This window comes from Xenopus laevis, chromosome 2L, assembly GCF_017654675.1.
Source record: "Xenopus laevis strain J_2021 chromosome 2L, Xenopus_laevis_v10.1, whole genome shotgun sequence".
Lineage (NCBI taxonomy): Eukaryota > Metazoa > Chordata > Amphibia > Anura > Pipidae > Xenopus > Xenopus laevis.
The window spans coordinates 186,362,013-186,386,860 of record NC_054373.1 but is presented as its reverse complement, the minus strand read 5'-3'; the positions used below and the strand labels follow the sequence as shown (position 1 = coordinate 186,386,860).

Genomic DNA, 24,848 nt, shown 5'->3' with positions numbered 1-24,848 from the left:
AATAATAAGTGCCAGAGAGTAGGGGGCTATATATAGGAAGGCCGATATTTTTGCCCGGAAAAGGTGGCAACCCTACTAGCAGGCTGTGATTGTACAGTCAGGCTTGTGCAGAAACCTGGGGGATGGACCACCATGGGGCACACTGAGAAGAGAGAAACCAGGGAAAGCAGAGCATAGGTGTTTGGGCTCCTCCTTGGTGGATAGGGTTGCCACCTGGCCGGTATTTTACCGGCCTGGCCAGTAAAAATGATGGCTGATCCCAATGTTATTAATAGGGAAAAAAGATAAATATATAGGAAGGTCAGTGATCCCAATGTTATTAATAGGGAATAAAGATAAATATATAGGAAGGTCAGTGATCCCAATGTTATTAATAGGGAATAAAGATAAATATATAGGAAGGTCAGTGATCCCAATGTTATTAATAGGGAATAAAGATAAATATATAGGAAGGTCAGTGATCCCAATGTTATTAATAGGGAATAAAGATAAATATATAGGAAGGTCAGTGATCCCAATGTTATTAATAGGGAATAAAGATAAATATATAGGAAGGCCAGTGATCCCAATGTTATTAATAGGGAATAAAGATAAATATATAGGAAGGTCAGTGATCCCAATATTATTAATAGGGAATAAAGATAAATATATAGGAAGGTCAGTGATCCCAATGTTATTAATAGGGAATAAAGATAAATATATAGGAAGGTCAGTGATCCCAATGTTATTAATAGGGAATAAAGATAAATATATAGGAAGGTCAGTGATCCCAATGTTATTAATAGGGAATAAAGATAAATATATAGGAAGGCCGGTATTTTTTTCCAGAAAAGGTGGCAACCCTATTGGTGGATGCTCTTAGAAAATTACATTTAATAAAGCCATGACCTCTGGTCCCTTTTATTTTCCACAAGTTTTCCACTTAATTAGTAGGATTCATTGGTGAGATGGAAATATTTGTGTTGCAGTGACAACAGATAGCAGCATAGAAGATTTAGGGCTCAATGGCTGGTTATATGTCCCTGTGTATTAAAAGCCTAATAAAAGAGGGGCTATCAAGTAAAAAGTATGTAGCTGCCTATATCAGAAACTGCTGCCGTGTAGCTCGCATTCATCTCTCTGGAGCCAGGTACCTGTCGGCAGACCCGAGACTTCTCCAGGAGATACTGCTCAATCTTCGCCCCTTCGATAGCTCCTTTCTTATTAAAATGAATGTCGATATATTTTCCGAAGCGGCTGGAGTTGTCGTTGCGAATGGTCTTGGCGTTCCCAAAAGCTGCCAATGAGAGGACAGGAATTAATTACCCTTCTGAAAAAAGACACAGGCTTATTTACAAACATAGGTGCTAATTTGCACTACAGCAGTGACCAATTACTTGGTTCAGGCTAAGGAACGTTGAAAAATGTCAGCAAATTCCTGGTTGTTGTTCTTATTGGTAACAGCACTGGTACAGTTTAGAGCCTATGTCAGTAGATCAAACACAGAGGTGTTTTTTTACTGTCAGAGAAAAGTGCAAAAATGTAGTTGGAGTTTAGTAAATAAGATGTAGAGAGTAATATTCTGAGACAATTTTCAGTTGGTTTTTATAATTTGTGGTTTTAGAGTTATTTATCTTTTTATTCAGCAGCTCTTCAGATTGCAGTTTCAGCCATTTGGTTGCTAGGGTCAATGCAACCATTGATTGATTTGAATAAGAGACTGGAATATGAATAGAAAGAGGAGTAATAAAAAGTAACAATAACAATATATTTGTAGCCTTACAGAGCATTTGTTTTTTAGATGGGGTCAGTGACCCACATTTGTAAGCTGGAAGTCAGAAGAAGAAGGCAAATAATTCAAAAACTATAAAGATTAAAAAAATGATTGTCAGCCAGTGAGTTGGTTAATGGGAGAGGTTGGGGTGACTGGGTGGAGATGATTCAACTTAATTAATTTCTTTGCCTTATATAATACTCTGTCTTAGATTGGAACTTAGATACATGTTAAGCCTTTTGCGATTGGGGAAGGTTGATAAAAAGGTGTAGGTCAGACCCAGTTCTACTGTGTAAAACTTTATCTGTAACTGCAATAACACGTCTGCTTTGTCGGTTATATATTGTATGGTTGCGTATATAAAACATTATTAAAAAAATGTCAAATGAATTGTTCATTCTATAACATACTAAAAGTTAACTGAAAGGTGAACCTTTAATAAACATAATCAGCATGTTGGCACCACTCACAAGATGTAGCCACTTTCTCTCTGTGCTCAGAGGTTGTGCATAGGGTTGCCACCTTTTAGTTCTGGCCCACGGGCCTATGACATAGATCAGTGATCCCCAACCAGTGGTCTTGGGAGTAACATGTTAAGGTGGCCATACACGGAGAGATCCGCTCGTTTGGTGATGTCGCCAAATGAGTGGATCTCTCTCCGATATGCCAACCTTGAGGTGGGCAATATCAGACTGATCCAATCGTGGGCCCTAGGGTCCAACGATCGGATCCTAACGAATGGGAGCAGGCGGTCGGTTTGCAGGACCGCATCCACGAACAGATGCGGCCGTGATCCAACAGGATTTTTAGTCCCATCCGATCGAGATCTGGCCGACTTTCGGCCAGATCTCGATCGGGGAAGCCCGTCGGGGGGCCCCATACACGGGCCAATAAGCTGCCGACTCGGTCTGTCTGCAACTTTTATCGGCCCGTGTATGGCCACCTTTACTCACCAACCCCTTGGATGTGGTTCCCAGGGGCCTCAAAGCAGGAGCTTATATTTGAATTCCTGGACTGAAGGCAACATTTAGTTGTATAAAAACCAGGTGTTTCTTGTAGGCTGCCAGTCTGCATAGAGGCTACCAATAGTAAATCAGAGTCCATAATTGGCACCCCAAAGAACTTTTTTCATGTTTGTGTTGCTCCCCAACTTTTTTTTAAATTTGAATGTGGCTCATGGGTAAAAAAAAGGTTGGGGATCCCTGACGAAGAGGGTGGGGGGGCGAGAGGGGTGTGGTTGTGCAGTTTCAGTGGCGGTTTGTGCCATTTCGGGGGGTTGTGATGTTTCAGGGGCGGGGTCACGAAGTTTGGCCAGGAAGGGACTGCATCGCTTGGATTAGGTGAGTAGGGGTGCTGAGAGGGGTGGAGCAGAGGCAGATCTGGGGACGGCCACGGGCAGAACGATAGGAATTACAAATTTACCAGCTAATACATTGATGGCTAGGTCGGTGAAATACTGGCCAGGTGGAAACCCTAGTTGTGCATATGATCGGCAGTTGGTTCAACAAAGAGGATCGTTAGCACTGACCTTCCAAAATGGGATTGGCCTCCAGGACCTGTTGCTCGATCCACGAGTGCTGACCACTGATGGCTGCCAGGAACTGCAGGATGAGCTTGGTGCTTTCTGTCTTCCCAGCCCCTGACTCACCACTGGAACATCCAATATGAAAAGAAAGCAATTTGTCATTGGAATTTTTATTAGAGTATTTAATAGTCTCTCACTAGTACCCCCCTGCTCAAAGTGCTGGTACAGTCTGGGATCCCCAGTCCCCCCCTCCCGCTCACAAGGTTAGTTTAGCCTGGTTTCTGCACCCACTACCCCCTACTGATACAATTTGCACTAGATTGCACTTGTTTGCTATTTATTACTGCTTAGGTTCAGCCTTGGCCACTGTTAGTAAATGAGGCACTCTAGTAAGTGATTAGAACGAATTGTAGCCCTGAACTGGTCCAATTGAAACACAATCTGGGGAAGAGGATCCCTACTGGAGAGGCAACAACCAGTGTTCATCCAGAGGGTAAAGTTACAGTTCATGCCATAGGATCCCTGATGGCCAGGTGTCAGTTTCTGCTACTCACGGGTATGTTTGTTAGAACCCAAAGTATCGGTCATACTATCTAATCACTGGGAGGGACTCAACAGTCACAACTAGTTTCTGTTTGGTTCTTTAATGGCATCTATTCAATAGTCAAGTAGAATTCACAAGTCCTACTTCCCCTTTAGGCCCAACAAGCAGATATGTGCAATAAGTCAATTATTATTGATACATTTGGAACACATAATGGAAGTCTCTCCATTCATCTCAATGGCTATGCCAGGTGCTGCTTCATATTTATAGGGCCCCTAATATCATCATTGGAAAGGCCAGGACCTTTGATTGGCTTTGGGTGCACTGGTTTAACTGTTTGTACCCACACTGGACTGGGATCTGTATTTTTACCCTCAAGGACCTACAACCCAAACCCCAGATTTACCCATTTTCCAGCCTGTTAACTAGAAGTGACATCATCATAAGCACAGGAGTGATGTCATCTGAGCAAAATGCTCTACAAGAACTAAGTGTCCCCAGTAGCAATACCTACAGTGCACTGTGTGTACCCAAACCTGCTTAGACAATGTACTTACCTAATGATGCAGCACTGATCCTTATTGTTGCGTTGCATGTTAAAGTAGCAGTTATCGGCTATGGCAAAGATGTGCGGAGGCATCTCCCCGATCTTCCTGTTGGTGTACAGGCGGATTTGGTCTGGGGTGTAGATAGGCAGCAGCTGGTAGGGGTTCACAGCAACTAAAATGGAACCAGTATATGTCTGCAACAGACACACAGGAGAAAGAACGTGGATCAGCTGACAAAATCATACACAACCTTTTTAAAAATAACTTGGGGGCTATGAAACAGGAAAAAGATTTCCCCTGCCCTTGTATCCCATAGCAACCATAACAGTTTTATTGTAACAGTTTACTAAAGTTATACTTAGATCAGACTGCTAAATCATTCCTATTTTATTTTAAATTAAGACGCTCAATGGTACATGGAGGAGTCAAGAACAAATACTTGACTACTTGTTTTTCTGACTCCTCCCTTTTAATATTCATTTACAACTACATTTTTTGTACAATCCATGGCACAATTAGGACAGGCTTGAATGCAGTTGGTGTGTGCCATACATGACTATACAGTAAAACTAGGCAATTCTAAGTAACTTTTTTTTTAGAGCTGTTGAATAGTTTGCCTTTGTCTTCTGACTCTTTCTAGCTTTCAATTGGGGGTCACTGACCCCATCTCAAAACAAATGCTCTATAAGGCTACAGATGTATTATTATTGCTACTTTTTATTACTCATCTTTCTAGTCAGATCTCTCCAAATGACCAAAATCTCTTATTCCTTGGCACCAAGCTTTGGGCACATCTTCATGCAAGAGTGAATGATGAGGATTGAACACAATGTTTAGTGGCTCATGGAATGAGCAGCGTTATGGTACAAAAAGCAACACTCATGCAGGGGATTTGGGGCCACATTGGGTATGAAGACAAGGCTCTGGAGAGCACAGATGAGCTGGATGATGGGGCAGAGATCTTGCTGGAGGTGATGCCAAAATGGAACAGCCAGACCAATGACAATGGATACTCATTTAGCAATGTGGCCTGGTTTGTGTTACTTACCCTACCGCCGCAGTTAGTCTTTAGGACAGAAAAATGCTCATGTTAGAGGCAGTTCAGAACAGGGAAATGCAGGGGGTAAAGCCCCACAGATTTAACTTTTAATTCCACTGTAGAAGCACATTGATAAATATATATATATATATTTACATTAAACACATGGACAGTACCAGATCCTTCAAAACTGCCCTGGTAGGTAGATAGATTGATAGATAGATAGATAATCAATAGATCGATAGATAGATAGATAGATAGATAGATAGATAGATAGATAGATAGATAGATAGATAGTCGGATGGACAGACAGACAAATGGATAGACAGTCAGACAGATGAATAGATAGATGATAAACGGATAGATAGATAGATAGATAGATAGATAGATAGATAGAAGGAAGGACAGATAGATGATAGATAGATAGACAGATAGATAGATAGATAGATAGATAGATAGATAGATAGATAGATAGTCGGATGGACAGACAGACAAATGGATAGATGATAAACGGATAGATAGATAGACAGATAGACGGACGGACAGCTAGATAGATGATAGATAGATAGATAGATAGATAGATAGATAGATAGATAGATAGATGATAGATAGATAGATAGATAGATAGATAGATAGATAGATAGAGAGATAGATAGATAGAGGGATAGATAGATAATTAATAGATAGATGCTCAATAGATAGACAGACAGATAGATAGACAGATGGATAGATAGATAGATAATTGATAGATAGATAGATAGATAGATAGATAGATAGATAGATAGATAATTGATAGATAGATAGATAGATAGATAGATAGATAGATAGATAGATAGATAGATAGATAGATAAATGATGGATGGATAGATAAATAGATAGATTTAGATTGATACACATGGACAATACCAGATCCTTCAGAACTGCCCTGGTGCACAGTAAAAAGTTTTGCATATAGAAAAAAACACCAGCAATCAAGTTCACTTATTAAGTCCCTTAGTTGCTGGTCTTAATACTTATGTTTAAAGCTGCTACACCAACCAATGGGCAAAACCTGGTATTGGGGGGTAAAGTTACTAAGGAAAGAAAAATGGGTGCAGCTTGTGGCAAGTGTAAAGGCAGCAGAGCATTGCAGAGGGGTTTTTACCCCATTGTGTTTGCAAAATCATTCTGCCTGGATCTTGAGTACCACTTTCAACCATTCATAGACAGCAAAAGAACAGCGCCACCTGCTGATAAAGTGCTGGCTACACACGGTATAAAATAAAGCTTCTCTCAGAAATGAAATCCTCCTCTTTTTAATCAACAGGCAGGGGCTCTACAGTAAAACGGCTCAAAAAAAGTGAAACTTCCACGGGCTTGTGTGGATGGGAGCTGGTAGTCACAAACAACAGCTAAAGGCCCCATATTTGATGAAAACGCTATGCATGATATAAACGTTTCCTAAGGGCCCCCCAGTAATCTCAGACAAACAGCATCTGAAATACATATACTGTACCCACAGGAGCAGATGATTAAATGGATTCATACAGAGACTAAGTACATTAAGTCACCTCTGAAACTCTACCCGATGACCTTATTAAAGATTCATGGCACGGTTAGGGTTAACCTCTGCCAAAACAATGACAGCACAAAGATACATCGGCAGCCAATTAATAGTTAATGTGTGTCGCAAATCAAGCGCTGAAAGAATCAGCTCACGTAAAGGTCCCTAAGGATCATTCATTGTGGGGGCCCAGAAAAAAAAGTCATTTTGGGTTAATCCGCCATGTTTTCTCCATAGTTCTTTGTTTTTTTTTCCATTATGCCATTTATGTGCAGCTACTGTACATGCACCTTAGAAGTGACTAAACAATATTAATAATGTAAGCCCTGTGTATATCAAGAGAAGTCAGTAGTAGTTGGGGCAGGTCAGGCTTCACACACAGATTGTGTCTTGTAGATGCAAATAGGTACAGAGCAGCGCTGGAGTCGTCTCCTTTACACCTGGTCATAGCAACCATACTGCTAGTTAGTACTCTATGAGCCAATTCAATACATTTTGCCATTGGGGAAAAAATGGGCAATGTAAATAAAAAGAGAGCAAAACATTTTTTTGTGCCCTTTGCTTGCATAGATAAGGGTATTATACATGGAATTGGCACTGTATTTATCTGCTGTGTGTTCTGGGGTATTATACATGGAATTGGTCCTGTATTTATCTGCTGTGTGTTCTGGGGTATTATACATGGAATTGGTCCTGTATTTATCTGCTGTGTGTTCTGGGGTATTATACATGGAATTGGTCCTGTATTTATCTGCTGTGTGTTCTGGGGTATTATACATGGAATTGGCACTGTATTTATCTGCTGTGTGTTCTGGGGTATTATACATGGAATTGGTCCTGTATTTATCTGCTGTGTGTTCTGGGGTATTATACATGGAATTGGCACTGTATTTATCTGCTGTGTGTTCTGGGGTATTATACATGGAATTGGTCCTGTATTTATCTGCTGTGTGTTCTGGGGTATTATACATGGAATTGGTCCTGTATTTATCTGCTGTGTGTTCTGGGTATTATACATGGAATTGGCACTGTATTTATCTGCTGTGTGTTCTGGGGTATTATACATGGAATTGGCACTGTATTTATCTGCTGTGTGTTCTGGGTATTATACATGGAATTGGCACTGTATTTATCTGCTGTGTGTTCTGGGGTATTATACATGGAATTGGCCCTGTATTTATCTGCTGTGTGTTCTGGGGTATTATACATGGAATTGGCACTGTATTTATCTGCTGTGTGTTCTGGGGTATTATACATGGAATTGGTCCTGTATTTATCTGCTGTGTGTTCTGGGGTATTATACATGGAATTGGTCCTGTATTTATCTGCTGTGTGTTCTGGGTATTATACATGGAATTGGCACTGTATTTATCTGCTGTGTGTTCTGGGGTATTATACATGGAATTGGCCCTGTATTTATCTGCTGTGTGTTCTGGGGTATTATACATGGAATTGGCCCTGTATTTATCTGCTGTGTGTTCTGGGGTATTATACATGGAATTGGCACTGTATTTATCTGCTGTGTGTTCTGGGTATTATACATGGAATTGGCACTGTATTTATCTGCTGTGTGTTCTGGGGTATTATACATGGAATTGGCCCTGTATTTATCTGCTGTGTGTTCTGGGGTATTATACATGGAATTGGCACTGTATTTATCTGCTGTGTGTTCTGGGGTATTATACATGGAATTGCCACTGTATTTATCTGCTGTGTGTTCTGGGGTATTATACATGGAATTGGTACTGTATTTATCCTGCTGTGTGTTCTGGGGTATTATCCATGGAATTGCCACTGTATTTATCTGCTGTGTGTTCTGGGGTATTATACATGGAATTGGCACTGTATTTATCCTGCTGTGTGTTCTGGGGTATTATACATGGAATTGGCACTGTATTTATCCTGCTGTGTGTTCTGGGGTATTATACATGGAATTGCCACTGTATTTATCCTGCTGTGTGTTCTGGGGTATTATACATGGAATTGGCACTGTATTTATCCTGCTGTGTGTTCTGGGGTATTATACATGGAATTGGCACTGTATTTATCCTGATGTGTGTTCTGGGGTATTATACATGGAATTGCCACTGTATTTATCTGCTGTGTGTTCTGGGGTATTATACATGGAATTCGCACTGTATTTATCCTGCTGTGTGTTCTGGGGTATTATACATGGAATTGACACTGTATTTATCCTGCTGTGTGTTATGGGGTATTATACATGGAATTGGCACTGTATTTATCTGCTGTGTGTTCTGGGGTATTATACATGGAATTGGTCCTGTATTTATCTGCTGTGTGTTCTGGGGTATTATACATGGAATTGGTCCTGTATTTATCTGCTGTGTGTTCTGGGGTATTATACATGGAATTGGCACTGTATTTATCTGCTGTGTGTTCTGGGGTATTATACATGGAATTGGTCCTGTATTTATCTGCTGTGTGTTCTGGGGTATTATACATGGAATTGGCACTGTATTTATCTGCTGTGTGTTCTGGGGTATTATACATGGAATTGGTCCTGTATTTATCTGCTGTGTGTTCTGGGGTATTATACATGGAATTGGTCCTGTATTTATCTGCTGTGTGTTCTGGGTATTATACATGGAATTGGCACTGTATTTATCTGCTGTGTGTTCTGGGGTATTATACATGGAATTGGCCCTGTATTTATCTGCTGTGTGTTCTGGGGTATTATACATGGAATTGGCCCTGTATTTATCTGCTGTGTGTTCTGGGGTATTATACATGGAATTGGCACTGTATTTATCTGCTGTGTGTTCTGGGTATTATACATGGAATTGGCACTGTATTTATCTGCTGTGTGTTCTGGGGTATTATACATGGAATTGGCCCTGTATTTATCTGCTGTGTGTTCTGGGGTATTATACATGGAATTGGCACTGTATTTATCTGCTGTGTGTTCTGGGGTATTATACATGGAATTGGTCCTGTATTTATCTGCTGTGTGTTCTGGGGTATTATACATGGAATTGGTCCTTTATTTATCTGCTGTGTGTTCTGGGTATTATACATGGAATTGGCACTGTATTTATCTGCTGTGTGTTCTGGGGTATTATACATGGAATTGGCCCTGTATTTATCTGCTGTGTGTTCTGGGGTATTATACATGGAATTGGCCCTGTATTTATCTGCTGTGTGTTCTGGGGTATTATACATGGAATTGGCACTGTATTTATCTGCTGTGTGTTCTGGGGTATTATACATGGAATTGGCACTGTATTTATCTGCTGTGTGTTCTGGGTATTATACATGGAATTGGCCCTGTATTTATCTGCTGTGTGTTCTGGGGTATTATACATGGAATTGGCACTGTATTTATCTGCTGTGTGTTCTGGGGTATTATACATGGAATTGCCACTGTATTTATCTGCTGTGTGTTCTGGGGTATTATACATGGAATTGGTACTGTATTTATCCTGCTGTGTGTTCTGGGGTATTATCCATGGAATTGCCACTGTATTTATCTGCTGTGTGTTCTGGGGTATTATACATGGAATTGGCACTGTATTTATCCTGCTGTGTGTTCTGGGGTATTATACATGGAATTGGCACTGTATTTATCCTGCTGTGTGTTCTGGGGTATTATACATGGAATTGCCACTGTATTTATCCTGCTGTGTGTTCTGGGGTATTATACATGGAATTGGCACTGTATTTATCCTGCTGTGTGTTCTGGGGTATTATACATGGAATTGGCACTGTATTTATCCTGATGTGTGTTCTGGGGTATTATACATGGAATTGCCACTGTATTTATCTGCTGTGTGTTCTGGGGTATTATACATGGAATTCGCACTGTATTTATCCTGCTGTGTGTTCTGGGGTATTATACATGGAATTGACACTGTATTTATCCTGCTGTGTGTTCTGGGGTATTATACATGGAATTGGCCCTGTATTTATCTGCTGTGTGTTCTGGGGTATTATACATGGAATTGGCACTGTATTTATCTACTGTGTGTTCTGGGTATTATACATGGAATTGGCACTGTATTTATCTGCCGTGTGTTCTGGGGTATTATACATGGAATTGGCACTGTATTTATCTGCTGTGTGTTCTGGGGTATTATACATGGAATTGGCCCTGTATTTATCTGCTGTGTGTTCTGGGGTATTATACATGGAATTGGTACTGTATTTATCCTGCTGTGTGTTCTGGGGTATTATCCATGGAATTGGCTCTGTATTTATCTGCTGTGTGTTCTGGGGTATTATACATGGAATTGGCACTGTATTTATCCTGCTGTGTGTTCTGGGGTATTATACATGGAATTGGCACTGTATTTATCCTGCTGTGTGTTCTGGGGTATTATCCATGGAATTGGCCCTGTATTTATCTGCTGTGTGTTCTGGGGTATTATACATGGAATTGGCACTGTATTTATCCTGCTGTGTGTTCTGGGGTATTATACATGGAATTGGCACTGTATTTATCCTGCTTTGTGTTCTGGGGTATTATACACGGAATTTCCACTGTATTTATTTGCTGTGTGTTCTGGGGTATTATACATGGAATTGGCACTGTATTTATCTGCTGTGTGTTCTGGGGTATTATACATGGAATTGCCACTGTATTTATCTGCTGTGTGTTCTGGGGTATTATACATGGAATTGGTACTGTATTTATCCTGCTGTGTGTTCTGGGGTATTATCCATGGAATTGCCACTGTATTTATCTGCTGTGTGTTCTGGGGTATTATACATGGAATTGGCACTGTATTTATCCTGCTGTGTGTTCTGGGGTATTATACATGGAATTGGCACTGTATTTATCCTGCTGTGTGTTCTGGGGTATTATACATGGAATTGCCACTGTATTTATCCTGCTGTGTGTTCTGGGGTATTATACATGGAATTGGCACTGTATTTATCCTGCTGTGTGTTCTGGGGTATTATACATGGAATTGGCACTGTATTTATCTGCTGTGTGTTCTGGGTTATTATACATGGAATTGCCACTGTATTTATCTGCTGTGTGTTCTGGGGTATTATACATGGAATTCGCACTGTATTTATCCTGCTGTGTGTTCTGGGGTATTATACATGGAATTGACACTGTATTTATCCTGCTGTGTGTTCTGGGGTATTATACATGGAATTGGCCCTGTATTTATCTGCTGTGTGTTCTGGGGTATTATACATGGAATTGGCACTGTATTTATCTACTGTGTGTTCTGGGTATTATACATGGAATTGGCACTGTATTTATCTGCCGTGTGTTCTGGGGTATTATACATGGAATTGGCACTGTATTTATCTGCTGTGTGTTCTGGGGTATTATACATGGAATTGGCCCTGTATTTATCTGCTGTGTGTTCTGGGGTATTATACATGGAATTGGTACTGTATTTATCCTGCTGTGTGTTCTGGGGTATTATCCATGGAATTGGCTCTGTATTTATCTGCTGTGTGTTCTGGGGTATTATACATGGAATTGGCACTTTATTTATCCTGCTGTGTGTTCTGGGGTATTATACATGGAATTGGCACTGTATTTATCCTGCTGTGTGTTCTGGGGTATTATACATGGAATTGGCACTGTATTTATCCTGCTGTGTGTTCTGGGGTATTATACATGGAATTGGCACTGTATTTATCCTGCTGTGTGTTCTGGGGTATTATCCATGGAATTGCCACTGTATTTATCTGCTGTGTGTTCTGGGGTATTATACATGGAATTGGCACTGTATTTATCCTGCTGTGTGTTCTGGGGTATTATACATGGAATTGGCACTGTATTTATCTGCTGTGTGTTCTGGGGTATTATACATGGAATTCGCACTGTATTTATCTGCTGTGTGTTCTGGGGTATTTTACATGGAATTCGCACTGTATTTATCTGCTGTGTGTTCTGGGGTATTATACATGGAATTGACACTGTATTTATCCTGCTGTGTGTTCTGGGGTATTATACATGGAATTGACACTGTATTTATCCTGCTGTGTGTTCTGGGGTATTATACATGGAATTGGCCCTGTATTTATCTGCTGTGTGTTCTGGGGTATTATACATGGAATTGGCACTGTATTTATCTACTGTGTGTTCTGGGTATTATACATGGAATTGGCACTGTATTTATCTGCCGTGTGTTCATGGGTATTATACATGGAATTGGCACTGTATTTATCTGCTGTGTGTTCTGGGGTATTATACATGGAATTGGCACTGTATTTATGTGCTGTGTGTTCTGGGGTATTATACATGGAATTGGCACTGTATTTATCTGCTGTGTGTTCTGGGGTATTATACATGGAATTGGCCCTGTATTTATCTGCTGTGTGTTCTGGGGTATTATACATGGAATTGGCACTGTATTTATCCTGATGTGTGTTCTGGGGTATTATACATGGAATTGGCCCTGTATTTATCTGCTGTGTGTTCTGGGGTATTATACATGGAATTGGCACTGTATTTATCCTGCTGTGTGTTCTGGGGTATTATACATGGAATTGGCCCTGTATTTATCTGCTGTGTGTTCTGGGGTATTATACATGGAATTGGCACTGTATTTATCTGCTGTGTGTTCTGGGGTATTATACATGGAATTGTCACTGTATTTATCTGCTGTGTGTTCTGGGGTATTATACATGGAATTGGCCCTGTATTTATCTGCTGTGTGTTCTGGGGTATTATACATGGAATTGCCACTGTATTTATCTGCTGTGTGTTCTGGGGTATTATACATGGAATTGGTACTGTATTTATCCTGCTGTGTGTTCTGGGGTATTATCCATGGAATTGCCACTGTATTTATCTGCTGTGTGTTCTGGGGTATTATACATGGAATTGGCACTGTATTTATCCTGCTGTGTGTTCTGGGGTATTATACATGGAATTGCCACTGTATTTATCCTGCTGTGTGTTCTGGGGTATTATACATGGAATTGGCACTGTATTTATCCTGCTGTGTGTTCTGGGGTATTATACATGGAATTGGCCCTGTATTTATCTGCTGTGTGTTCTGGGGTATTATACATGGAATTGGCACTGTATTTATCCTGCTGTGTGTTCTGGGGTATTATACATGGAATTGCCACTGTATTTATCTGCTGTGTGTTCTGGGGTATTATACATGGAATTGCCACTGTATTTATCTGCTGTGTGTACTGGGGTATTATACATGGAATTGCCACTGTATTTATCTGCTGTGTGTTCTGGGGTATTATACATGGAATTCGCACTGTATTTATCCTGCTGTGTGTTCTGGGGTATTATACATGGAATTGACACTGTATTTATCCTGCTTTGTGTTCTGGGGTATTATACATGGAATTGGCACTGTATTTATCCTGCTGTGTGTTCTGGGGTATTATACATGGAATTGGCACTGTATTTATCCTGCTGTGTGTTCTGGGTATTATACATGGAATTGGCACTGTATTTATCTGCTGTGTGTTCTGGGGTATTATACATGGAATTGGCCCTGTATTTATCTGCTGTGTGTTCTGGGGTATTATACATGGAATTGGCACTGTATTTATCTAATGTGTGTTTTGTGTATTATACATGGAATTGGCACTGTATTTATCTGCTGTGTGTTCTGGGGTATTATACATGGAATTGCCACTGTATCTATCTGCTGTGTGTTCTGGGGTATTATACATGGAATTGGTACTGTATTTATCCTGCTGTGTGTTCTGGGGTATTATCCATGGAATTGCCACTGTATTTATCTGCTGTGTGTTCTGGGGTATTATACATGGAATTGGCACTGTATTTATCCTGCTGTGTGTTCTGGGGTATTATACATGGAATTGGCACTGTATTTATCCTGCTGTGTGTTCTGGGGTATTATACATGGAATTGCCACTGTATTTATCCTGCTGTGTGTTCTGGGGTATTATACATGGAATTGGCACTGTATTTATCCTGCTGTGTGTTCTGGGGTATTATCCATGGAATTGCCACTGTATTTATCTGCTGTGTGTTCTGGGGTATTATACATGGAATTGGCACTGTATTTATCCTGCTGTGTGTTCTGGGGTATTATACATGGAATTGGCACTGTATTTATCCCTGCTGTGTGTTCTGGGGTATTATACATGGAATTGGCACTGTATTTATCCTGCTGTGTGTTCTGGGGTATTATACATGGAATTGGCACTGTATTTATCCTGCTGTGTGTTCTGGGGTATTATACATGGAATTGGCCCTGTATTTATCTGCTGTGTGTTCTGGGGTATTATACATGGAATTCACACTGTATTTATCTGCTGTGTGTTCTGGGTATTATACATGGAATTGGCACTGTATTTATCTGCTGTGTGTTCTGGGGTATTATACATGGAATTGACACTGTATTTATCTGCTGTGTGTTCTGGGGTATTATACATGGAATTCGCACTGTATTTATCCTGCTGTGTGTTCTGGGGTATTATACATTGAATTGGCACTGTATTTATCTGCTGTGTGTTCTGGGGTATTATACATGGAATTGGCACTGTATTTATCCTGCTGTGTGTTCTGGGGTATTATACATGGAATTGGCACTGTATTTATCTGCTGTGTGTTCTGGGGTATTATACATGGAATTGGCACTGTATTTATCTGCTGTGTGTTCTGGGGTATTATACATGGAATTGACACTGTATTTATCTGCTGTGTGTTCTGGGGTATTATACATGGAATTCGCACTGTATTTATCCTGCTGTGTGTTCTGGGGTATTATACATTGAATTGGCACTGTATTTATCTGCTGTGTGTTCTGGGGTATTATACATGGAATTGGCACTGTATTTATCTGCTGTGTGTTCTGGGTATTATACAAGGAATTGGCACTGTATTTATCTGCTGTGTGTTCTGGGGTATTATACATGGAATTGGCACTGGATTTATCTGCTGTGTGTTCTGGGGTATTATACATGGAATTGGCACTGGATTTATCTGCTGTGTGTTCTGGGTATATACATGGAATTGGCACTGTATTTATCTGCTGTGTGTTCTGGGGTATTATACATGGAATTGGCACTGTATTTATCTGCCATGTGTTTCAGGGAATTGGCCCTGTGATACTCTGAATGAATCTGTATAGTATGTTTTTTTACCCAAACACAAAATTCACCTTCCTCCTATTTTCCCAAACTCACATATATGAGATGCTCGCGGTATCGGATGAGCAGGTTACGCAGGATTCCAGCCTCATTGAGATCTCCCAGGCGGATCATGTCTTCCACCCCATGGATTGATGTTGGGTGCATGGGTTTGATATGAGTCGCATTTTGGGGCGAAATCCAATGTTCCTTAATGAAAACAGAAAAAATTGTTACTTTGTTCTTCTCTGATTTACAGAATATCATTGACTGCCAATATAACAAATGGCTTATTTGAAAGGATTTGCACTTATTTTGGTAAGGGTGAAAATGGACAGGGAGTAACATATGCATCAGAGAAAAAGATTGTCTTCCGAAGAGAATCTACTTTTAGTTTTTTTTTTTTTTTTAATTGTAATTAATTGGTTTGCTATGTAGCTTACTAGTTCAGAATTTCATTAGCTAGGTTATTGCCAAGTCACCGTTTATGGCAACAAAGTTTTTGTCTGAATATCACAAAGAAGAATGGATGTGAGAGGGCTAAAAAGAAAGTTATAGATAAAAAGTAAATAAAACAGTAACAATACACATACAGCGAGTATAGGATCTTGGGGCCACTGACCATAGCAATCAGATGGTATTTTAAGTTTAAGTACTGTTTATACAGGTATGGGATCCCTTATCCGGAAAGCCGTTATCCAGATTGCTCTGAATTATGGAAAGGCTGTGTCCCGTGAACTCCATTTTATCCAAACAATCCAAATTTTTCAAATTGATTTACTTTTTCTGTGTAATAAAACAGTCACTTGTACTTGATCCCAACAAAGATATAATTAATCCTTACTGGAGGAAAACCAGCCTATTGGGTTTGTTTAATGTTTACATGATTTTCTAGTAGACTTAAGGTATGAAGATCTAAATTACAGAAAGATCCATTATCCGGAAAGCCCCAGGTCCCAAGCATTCTGGATAACAGGTCCCATACATGTATAAGCAGCAGCTGCAAATATGAGATAACATCCATATATATAGGACTACTTGCCTTAAAGGGGTTGTTCACATTTCAATTAACTGTTAGTATGATGTAGAGAGTGATATTCTAAGGCAATTTGCAATTGGTTTTCATTTTTTATTATTTGAGTTATTTCGTTTTTTATTCTGCTACTGGTTTTCAGTAATCTGGTTGCTAGGGTCCAAATGACCCTAGCAACCATGCATTACTTTGAATAAGAGACTGGCATATGATAAGGTAGGGGCACTTACAATAAATGTGTAGCTGTACAGAGCATTTGTTTAGATGGGGTCAGTGACCCTATCTGAAAGCTGGAAAGAGTCAGGAGAAAAAAGCAAATAAAAAAACTACAAAAAAAACTATAAATAATGAAGACCAATTGAAGAGTGGCTTAGAATTGGTCATTCTATAATATAATAAAAGTTAACGTAAAGGAGAACCATCCCTTTAATGTCACTTTAAATAAAATTGTTCTCTTTGCATGTATTAACTACGGGTACACCCAAGTACTGGAATACTGAGAAACAGTTCAGGGGATAAATACATTCTTGCACATGTTATATCTATTGCCTAGTTTAATACTAGGGGGATTAATTAACAAAGCCTGATTTTATCTCAACATTTTCTGCTACAAACTCTGAACAAATCTGCTCTGGTTTTTTACGCTTATTTATTATTACATGTTCCCGAAAATTTGCGGGAAAAAATCTGATTTTCACAATTTTTGTTGGATTTTTTCACCCGAAAACTCAGATTTCTTATGATTTTTGCTCGAAAACTCCGTGAACGTTGAAAAATCATTGGGACTTCTCCCATTGACTTATATGCAACCCCGACAGGTCTGAGATGCCGGATTTTCTGTTTGTGACTTTTCCATCGTCGGGGTTTAATAAATTCCGAAAAATTCATAATTTTTAAAAGTCCGATTTTATAAAAATAAATCACAAATTTTTCTGGATTTTTTGCATTCAGAGTTTAGTAAATAACCCCCTTGGTCTGGGCATAAGCAAATAGTGCTATAATACAGCCCTCCACTTTATCATTGGTTTGTACACCAGCCTCACAGGTACTGGCAGGTACAGTAGGTGAGATTTACTAATACGTACATTGCCTTCATCGTCCAACACTTGGATCTGACCAGAGTCACACAGTTTGACCACAGCTCCCACGGGAACATCAAACTCACGACCTGTTTTGAGATCCAACCAGACATAATCACCCTGAAAGAAAGCAGCGAATGGAAAGAGAATAGAATTAAACAGCCATAGATACAGCAACAGCAACCTTTCACATTCTATAAAGAGAGATATCAAAGTCTTTTAGCATTGAATTCCTCTGCATCACATACAGTGAAGCCATATTTTAGTGTACATTTAGTAGGATGTAGATAGTGATTTTCTGAGATGATTTGCAATTGGTTTTTATTATTTGTGGTTTTTGATTCATTTAGCTTTTTATTCAGCAGCTCTCCAGTTTGCAATTTCAGCAGTCTGGTTGTTAGGGTCCAAATTCCCCTAGTAACCATGCACTGATTTGAATAAGAGACTGGAATATGAATAGGAGAGGCCTGAATAATAAGATGCGCAATATAAAGTAGCAATAACAGTAAACTGTAGCCTTACAGAGCATTTATTTTTAGATGGGGGTCAGTGACTCCTATTTGAAAGGTAGAAAGAGTCAGTAGAGGAAGGCGAATAATTCAAAAACTATAAAAAAATAAATAATGAAGACCAATTGAAAAGTTGCTAAGAATTGCACCAACCCTTTAATGGTTACAATAAAATAAAATCTGCCCTCACTATGAATCTGATCTGAAAATAAACACAAAATAAAAAAGCAGACCAACTGCAAAAAAGGCAAACTAAAAATGACCTTGAATTTCCCCATTTTAAATTAAAAGCATGCAGTTCTGCCCATGCAGAGTATGACGTATGAAGGCACAGTGCTTTGTAAGCAGAGCGCACATAATTCCATCGCTGCATAATTATACATATGAGAAGGAGCTGCCATATTGCTGCTTCAGATACAATCTACATTTATGATCACAAAGGTAACTTCTAATCTTTCAAAAGATAGTTTGCTTTTGTAGCTTACATTTGGACAATGTATTATGCATGCAGCAATAATACATATAATATCCTGGCCCCCACATATATATATCCTGGCCCATCTGGCTACTGAGAATAATCCAGATGGGCCCTGGTCCTGTGCCAAGTGGCAATTAGTGTTCCCACCTTTACTGGAAAAAAAAATACTGCCATTCCTGTGTTTATAAGTTTTTTCCCTAATAATAACAGCATCAAGCAACAATTTTACCAGACACGTGGCAACCCTAGACAACATCCATCTTTTTGCAACGTTATGAATTTTTGAACACTTTTCTGGGAGTTTTAGTGCAATGTTTTATAACAGTTTTGCTAATGAAAGTCAATTGCCCTTTAAACTGTGAGTCTCAGTTCTCCCAAGAGACCTGTTTATCTTAAACAGGTACAATTGTTTCTTTGCTTATCTTAAATTGTTACAAAAGTATCTAAGTCTAGCTGTTGAGTGTTCTGGGCTCTCTGCCAAAAAGCCTCTATAAGTTTCAGAAACGTGTCTTTTTTTTGGCGTCAGTGCAGAAGATCAAAGAGAAAGTCGGACCATTTCATTAAGAAGCCCAGGACTTTGTGCTGAGCTGTCAAAATCGGGACTGTCCTGCAGAAAACAGGACAGTTGGAAGATACAGTATGTACCGTATATACTAGAGTATAAGCCGATCCGAGTATAAGCCGAGGTACCTAATTTTACCTACGAAAACTGGGAAAACTTATTGACTCTAGTATAAGCCTAGACACAACTACAGCCCTGTCTCCCAGCAGCGCACATTCCGCCAAAGAGACCCCCCCAGCGATCAACCGGACTTCTTTGCAAAGTTGATGGTGACAGAGAATTGCCAAACGGATTACTGTGTGCATTGTCCCACTGTCCCACTACCATGTGCAGAGGTGCTGTGTGATATTGCCATCACTGTTAATCTTTCGTATAACCAAGAGAGGGCGCTGTGTGATATTGCAGTCACTGTTAATCTTTCATATAACCAACAGATGGCGCACTGTTATTCTTTCATATAACCAACAGAGGGTGCTGTGTGATATTGCAGTCACTGTTATTCTTTCATATAACCAACAGATGGCGCTGTGTGATATTGCAGTCACTGTTATTCTTTCATATAACCAACAGAGGGCATTGTGTGATATTGCAGTCTCTCCCCAAGCGAACTGTTGGTATAGGAATGATTAAAAGTGACTGCAATCTCAGCTACTGCCCGCTGACTCGAGTATAAGCCAAAGTAGACTTTTTCAGCAAATTTTGGATGCTGAAAAACTCGGCTTATACTCAGGTAGTAATAGCAAAGTAAAGTACAAATATGGGATCCATTATACGCATAACCCAGAGGGGGGGGTAGGCCGTCTCCCATAGACTCCATTATAAGCAAATAATTCGGATTTTTAAAAATGATTTCCTTTTTCTGTGTAATAATAAAGCAAGACCTTGTACGTGTTCATACTAAGATATAATTAATCCTTATCAGAGGCAAAACCAGCCTATTAAAGTTATTTAAATGTGCAATTGATTTTTTTTGTAGACTTAAAATATATAGAGATCCAAATCACAGAAAGTTTCCTTATCTGGAAAACCCCAGGTCCTGAGTATTCTGTATAACAGGTCTCATGTCCATGTTTGGGGAATGTCTCACATGATGTTATTCCCCTAAAGATGAAGTCACTAACCTCCTGCTCTGCCATTTTTATTTTGGGCATTAACATCCCGTTCTCCAAGCCCGGCCTCTCCTTCTAGTGAATGTAGCCATGAGGGAGCTGCTGTTTCTTGTTGTACAACATTCTGCATTCAGGTGTTTCCCACTGGTGAGCGCTCAGGTTACAAAGGTAAATGTGCAGAACAGGCCCCTGACTGGGAACATTAGGGTTACAGAGACATATTGTTTATGGCCAAAGAATGCTGTGCTTGTGTTGCACCTGGGTATTCTAATATGGTTATTATTTGGGGGCGGAGTACACTCGTAACAGAAATATAAAAACAATTTTGTGCCCTTTTTTGGAAGCCTGTTAGGATGTCCGAGCGGTTACTGAGCCAGTGACTAATGGGAATGTGAAAATGGCCAGTAACAATGATGCTTTAATAGGGAGAAATATACAAATATTGGAAGGCTGGTATGTTTTTCCAGAAAAGATGTCAACCCTATCTCTGCAGGCCCTCGGCTGGTGGATATCAGCTGGGCACTAATACTACGCACTCTGCTCAGAAGGTGCCATGGTATTCAGTCACTTCCTGTATCAATGTTATGTGTAATCTGCACTTCCTGCTTAGCACTGAGCGGGGCATGGAGTCAGGTTGTAGATACAGGAAGGGGAAGTGAGGAGGTGGAGCAGGAAGTGGGGAAAGCACAGCAATGTATATGATGGGGAGGGTCTGGTGACACCTGATTGTGACAAACATGGGAATACTCAGAACACAAGGGGTCATTTACATGGTGCAAAAAAATCATACCTCCCAACATTTTGGAAGTATAAAGAGGGACAAAAAATTTTTTTCCGCACGTAGCGCAGCAATTTTTTTACCACACCCCTTTCTGTGGCCACACCCCTTAATTACCATGTTTGTTTTACAAAATTTGACAGGTTATGAAAGTTTGAAAATATTTCTTATTATCTAAACTGTGTTTTTGTGTCTCAAAATTGTGACAAAGTATCTTATTTGCACCTGTTAGCTGTTCTGGGCTCTCTGCTAAAAGCCAATTAAGTGAGAAACTTTGTTTCTTTTTCTGGCTGAAAAGAGGGACTTTCCAGTACAAATGAGGGACTGCGGGTTGAGCTGTCAAAAAAGGGACTGTCCCTCTGAAAAAGGGACAGTTGGGAGGTATGAAAAAAGGGCACACATTCGCACATTTTTCATACTATACCCCCTACCTGCAATTTTCTAAATTGCTGTCGGTCTCATGCATGTACCCCACCAGGGTCGGACTGAAGCATTAGGTTCCCACCGGGTTCCAAACTTCCAGAGCCCCCACACACATGCACGAACGCAGCACACTGTGCGGCACATCATCTTTTTCTTTGGGGGGCAGCTGATCGGGGGAGCGGGTCTGGGCTGGCAGGGGCCCATTAAGGCCGGGGCCCACCAGGTTTTTTCCGGTGTCCCTCCGGCCCGGTCCGACCCTGTACCCCACAAATACAGAGCCCCTGCATTTAGCAGCAGTGTTTATGATTAGCAGCAGTGTTTATAATTGACAGCAGTGTTTCTGATTGACAGCACTGTTTATAATTGACAGCAGTGTTTCTGATTGGCAGCAGTGTTTCTGATTGGCAGCAGTGTTTATGATTGACAGCAGTGTTTATGATTAGCACAGCAGCAGTGCTTATGATTGGCAGAAGTGTTAATGATTGACAGCAGTGTTTGTGATTGGCAGAAGTGTTTATGATTAGCAGCAGTGCTTATGATTGGCAGCAGATTAGCAGCAGTGTTTATGATTGGCAGCAGTGTTTATGATTATTAGCAGTGTTTATGATTGGCAGCAGTGTTTATGATTGACAGCAGTGTTTATGATTGACAGCAGTGTTTATGATTAGCAGCAGTGTTTATGATTAGCAGCAGTGTTTATGATTAGCAGCAGTGTTTATCATTAGCAGCAGTGTTTATGATTGGCAGCAGTGCTTATGATTAGCAGCAGTGTATGATTGGCAGCAGTGTTTATGATTGACAGCAGTGTTTATGATTAGCAGCAGTGTTTATGATTAGCAGCAGTGTTTATGATTAGCAGCAGTGTTTATGATTGGCAGCAGTGTTTATGATTAGCAGCAGTGTATGATTGGCAGCAGGAGAAGCCATGTAGGCCCTATCCCATCCCCGTACTTCATGTCATTCAGACACTGGTGGGCACAGGCTATAACAGAGCCCTGGGGGTGTAGGGAAGGGCATGATGTGAGCAAACAAGGAGAGAGAATTTTTACAGCAGGGAGATTCTTACTGTGATAATGGCAGAGAAAATGAGAACGTTTCTAATGTGGGGATTAGTGAGTTGATCCCAGTCACTCTTTTTATCTTATAATTGGTGGGAAAGGATTAAAGCAGCATATTATGACTTCCAGTGAGCCACAGGCTTGGCATTTTGGAGGCCACAGCGACATATTTCCACTACTTGTGCCGCTGCCACTGACTTGCATGAGCACAAGGACACAGGGCAAGAGTTGGCAAAATATCAGATACACAGCTGCATGTCTTAAGTCAGTATAATCTGCAGCATATATTTAAATTAATGCAAATTACCTATTCAGCATAAATATCTAACACATCTGGAGCCTCATTTACCAGTGCCCCAGGCATACGTGCCAGAGCAATAAGAGAGGCAAAATTGTACCTACTGCTCATATGGGTGCAGCATCACGAGCACAGGCAGCACTGCATTAAGACTGAATGTAAATACTAAAGGGTAACCACAGTACAGCCAGGCACTTATAAATGCCAAGAAACCATCACAAAATCAAATGCCGTATTCTATAATCTGTTACCCTCATGGCGACCAGGAAGAGTGTCCAAGGGGAATGTAGGGAGGTATAGAGCAAAACTGTGTAAATCGGCGATGCCATACATTTGCACCTATAGCTATTGTGCCAAAGGGATGCCTTAAGATCTGGGACCAAAGGGACCAAAAGAAACCAAAATCTTTATACTCTTGTACAAACTGCAATATGTGAAACGGGCAAGTTAACAACTGGGGCATCTTCTGAGGCACAGATCTTACCTGCTAAGGGGCTGTGGTGACTTTGGGTTGATATAGAACCCCAAAACATATGGTGTAACCTTCCAGATTAATTTTTTTGTTGGATTACAAGAAAACAAAAACAAGCCTCACCGGTAGCAAAGTGCTCGGTTTCAGAGCCTGATTGACATTACGCAGAAGAGCCCACTTGCCCTGATCCTTCTCCAGCTCTTCTTCCACGCCACGCCGATGATACATCCTGACCACGTCACAGGTATCCCCCAAAACCACTCGCCCAGTTTCCAAAGTGAGATCCAGCCGTGCTCATATCTGTGTCATGAAGCAAAAATAACTGGAGATGGGTCACACAGGGATTGGGATGGAACGGGAGGCTCAGTCTCCAGCAGACTGGAAGGACATCACCTTAAATTCAAGATGGTGGAGACCAATATCCTTGCCCAGAGGACGCTGTTACTGCTCATGCTCCATATAAAAGGTCTCTATCGATCTTTTTTCAAGATGTTCTTTTCCAAGATGGTTTCAATAATCAACTTCAAAGAGCTGACTGTTGCCAGAACCCTCCAGGCCAGGCCAAAAAGAAGAGCAGCTCCCTATGGACTTTGGAGTTGGAGAGAGTTTGAAGCCGTTTGGTGGTACTGATTAATCTGCAGGTCGACTTGGTCCCATGAAACACGTGGCTTCTGATTAACTTAATACCCTAACAGAGCTAGGAGCAACTCAAAACCACAGCCCATCTGCAATTGCCTTAAAACAGGATATAAACAGATAACCCGCTGCCATAGCAACCACATATTAAATAATTGATGGATTTGTCACCTCCTTAAGTAGCATGTGCTCCTTGCCTTATGAGTGTCCCTTCTGCTGGGTTAGTGTGAATGCTTGGCCCCTATAGCCACAAAGCTGAGGGGGAGGGACATTCTAAAGAGGCTCCAGGACTGTAACTCCCAGTATTCTCAGAAAGCCATGGGAGAAAACTTGGTTGAAAATCCCTTTTTTAGTTATACTGTCAAAGCAAATGTTTCTTTTATTAAGTTATAATTTATTAAGTTTAG

The 24,848-nt window shown here is 40.4% G+C and overlaps 1 protein-coding gene across 4 annotated transcripts in view; it reads right to left on the bottom strand.

Moving 5' to 3' along the window:
* myo7a.L (myosin 7a L homeolog) overlaps positions 1 to 24,848 on the bottom strand; it is a 93,516-nt gene that overhangs the window by 47,461 nt on the left and 21,207 nt on the right. For 2 of the 4 annotated variants that reach the window (XM_041582838.1, XM_018247870.2), the window contains exons 1-6: positions 23,929 to 24,338; positions 18,125 to 18,238; positions 16,064 to 16,216; positions 4,380 to 4,564; positions 3,282 to 3,403; positions 1,134 to 1,276 (exon numbers count right to left, since the gene is read on the bottom strand). In XM_041582838.1, the coding sequence (XP_041438772.1) occupies positions 1,134 to 1,276; positions 3,282 to 3,403; positions 4,380 to 4,564; positions 16,064 to 16,216; positions 18,125 to 18,238; positions 23,929 to 24,033 (822 nt within the window). In that variant the 5' untranslated portion in view covers positions 24,034 to 24,338. Of the gene's footprint in view, positions 1 to 1,133; positions 1,277 to 3,281; positions 3,404 to 4,379; positions 4,565 to 16,063; positions 16,217 to 18,124; positions 18,239 to 23,928; positions 24,340 to 24,848 lie in introns of those variants that run through there. The other 2 variants (XM_041582839.1, XM_041582840.1) reach the window with 2 other exon arrangements.